Genomic DNA, 2,500 nt, shown 5'->3' on the forward strand with positions numbered 1-2,500 from the left:
CCGGCGCCGGCGGCGACCCCGACCCCGATCTCGATCACGAGGACGTCTTCCGGGCCCTGGACTCCAAGCCCTCCTCGTCGCCGCCCCTGAGCCCGGACATCCGGGACGAGGAGACCCTGTTCGCGGCCTGCACCGAGGAGGTCTACCTGGGCCCGCCCCTCTGCTACAGCATGGAGCTCACCAAGAAGCCGCGGCGGCGCCCGCGGGACGACGGCCCCGGCTACGAGCTGGATAGCGGCTTCGCTCGCTCGCCAGGTGATAGTCTGACCCACCTGTCTCCCTCGGAGGAGTTTGTGCCGCCTCGAGACCGGAGTCACCTCTACTTCCAAGCATCCAGTCCCATCTTCTCGCCTCCTTTCCTGGATCCTCGTCACGGCTCCTTCTCCACCTCCTCGCCTCCTTTCCCGGATCCTTCTCACGGCTCCTTCTCCACCTCCTCACCTCCTTTCCTGGATCCTCGTCACAGCTCCCCCTCCCTCCGGGGGCCCGGCTCCAAACCACCGAACGCTGACACCCCGTCCTCCTCCCCTCCTCCCTCTCCTCCTCCTCCTCCTCCCGTGTCCTCCGGCGGCGAGGAAGAGCGGCGGGGTGAGGACCCGCGCCTCCTCTGTGATGTCGCTGGAGGAGAAGTCGCGGCCGCTGCGAGTGCCGGCGCGCGGCGGGAGGAGAGCGGCGGTAATGAGGGGCCTCCTTATCTTAATCCCCGGGCGCGTGTCGCCCCGATAGACTCCTCCGCAGCCGAATGTTTGGCAGATACTAAAACGCTCGAATCCAATATGGGCGCCGTAATGACCAAGATAAGTGTCTGCGGCTCCGCTACAAATCCCTCAAAAGAGCCAGCCGCCGCCGCCGCCGCCACTGCCGCCGCCGCCACGCGTATTAATCCCAAAATTAACTGCTCGGCGATGAGGGAGGCAGATAGGGAGGAGCGGGGGAGGCGAGGGAGGAGCGGCTCGCAGCAGGAAGCCAAGGCAGCGCCGCAGAAGCAGGTGAGTTGTTTCCAGGTATTAGCCCGATCCCGCTATCTCGGGACATTATACGAGCCCTCGATACCGCGCTTCACCCCCTCGCTGCTCCAGGTATTAGTCCGAGCCCGTCGGAGTCATGTAATGAGGCCCGGGTGCCTTTTCTCTCATTTCCATTCCTGAGGCCGGAGCGGGTGCTGATACCTCTTCCTCCTCCTCCTCTTCCTCCTCCTCCTCTTCCTCCTCCTCCTCCTCTTTCCCACCTGTCTCTCTTCATTTCTTCTCATCCTCTTCCAGGTATATTTCCTCTCTTCACCTTTTTGCTTTCTTCTTTTCTCACTCTTTATTTTTTCTCTCTTCTTCTCTTCATCGTCTTCCTCTGAGCCCTTTATTCCTTCTTCTTCCTTCCTTCCTTTCTCATCGTCTCTTCCTCTTCATCCTTTTTCATCACCTCCTCAAACTCCTCTTTTCTCTCCTCTTCTCTTTTTTCTGTCATTTCTTTCCCTCCCTCCTCCTCTTCTCCTCCAGGTGTCTTTCCTCTCTCTTCCTTTATCCACTTTCTTCTTCTATGTTCTCGCTTCTCTTCTTTTTTGTCTCCTCCCTCTTCTCCCTCCTCTTCCTCCCTCCATCCCTCTCTTCCTCCCTCCCTCTCTCCCTTTCTTCCTCTTCCTCCCTCCTCCTCTTCCGCCCTCCCTCTCTTCCTCCCTCGCTCTCTTCCTCTCTCCCTCTCTTCCTCCATCCTCCTCTTCCTCCCTCATCTTCCTGTCTTCCTCCCTCTATTCCTCCCTCCTTCTCTTCTTCCCTCCTGCTCTTTCTCCCTCCTTCTCTTCCTGCCTCTCTTCCTCCCTGTCTTCTCCCTTCTTCCTGCTCTTCCTCCCTCTCTTCTTCCCTCCCTCCTCCTCTTCCTCTCTCCCTCTCTACCTCCCTCCTCCTCTTCCTCCCTCAGGTGTTAAATTAGTAGATTATAACATTTATTACAGATTTGAAGTGTTTTTCAGATTTGACTTCATACAGTTTATGTTTGAACAGCTTTTGTATTTAAGATTTTTCCCTTTTTTTCACAAATCCAAATATTTTTCTGTCATTAAAATTTGATCTTTTTTTATTTTTAACAGTTATTTTATTTTTGGACGAATTAATTCATTATTATTTTTTTTGTGGATTTTCGTGTTTGTGTTTTTAGGATTTTCCATCCAACAAGTTTATAAATCTACATAGTTTTCTATCGTTAAGATTTTTTTTTTTGAATTATTCATATTTATTTTGTATTTATTTGAAACAATCTTAAAACAAAAACATTGTTTTAAATAAATAAAAATAAAAAAATACAATATAAATGATAGAAAAAATACGTTTTTTTGTGTTTCACATTTTTAACATTTTCCATCTCACAAGTTTACAAATCCAAATATACTTTTATTAAGATTTTTTAATTTTTTTTACATGTTTTTATAATTAAAACTTTCTTCTAATATTTTTTGTGGATTTTTAAAAAAAATCTTTTTTATTTTTAAGGCTCTCAGATTGAGCTTTAC

The 2,500-nt window shown here is 50.0% G+C and overlaps 1 protein-coding gene across 5 annotated transcripts in view; it reads left to right on the forward strand.

The window, feature by feature from the left end:
• Positions 1–2,500, forward strand: part of akap6 (A kinase (PRKA) anchor protein 6) — a 137,817-nt gene that overhangs the window by 132,669 nt on the left and 2,648 nt on the right. For all 5 annotated transcript variants that reach the window (XM_068599848.1, XM_068599853.1, XM_068599852.1 and 2 more), the window contains one exon: positions 1–989. This exon is cut by the window's left edge and continues 136 nt beyond it. In XM_068599848.1, coding sequence (XP_068455949.1) covers positions 1–989 — 989 coding nt within the window. The remainder of the gene's footprint in view (positions 990–2,500) is intronic.

This window comes from Clinocottus analis, unplaced genomic scaffold, assembly GCF_023055335.1.
Source record: "Clinocottus analis isolate CAN_PGR_092001 unplaced genomic scaffold, fCliAna1.0.p SCAF_5, whole genome shotgun sequence".
Classification (NCBI taxonomy): Eukaryota; Metazoa; Chordata; class Actinopteri; order Perciformes; family Cottidae; genus Clinocottus; species Clinocottus analis.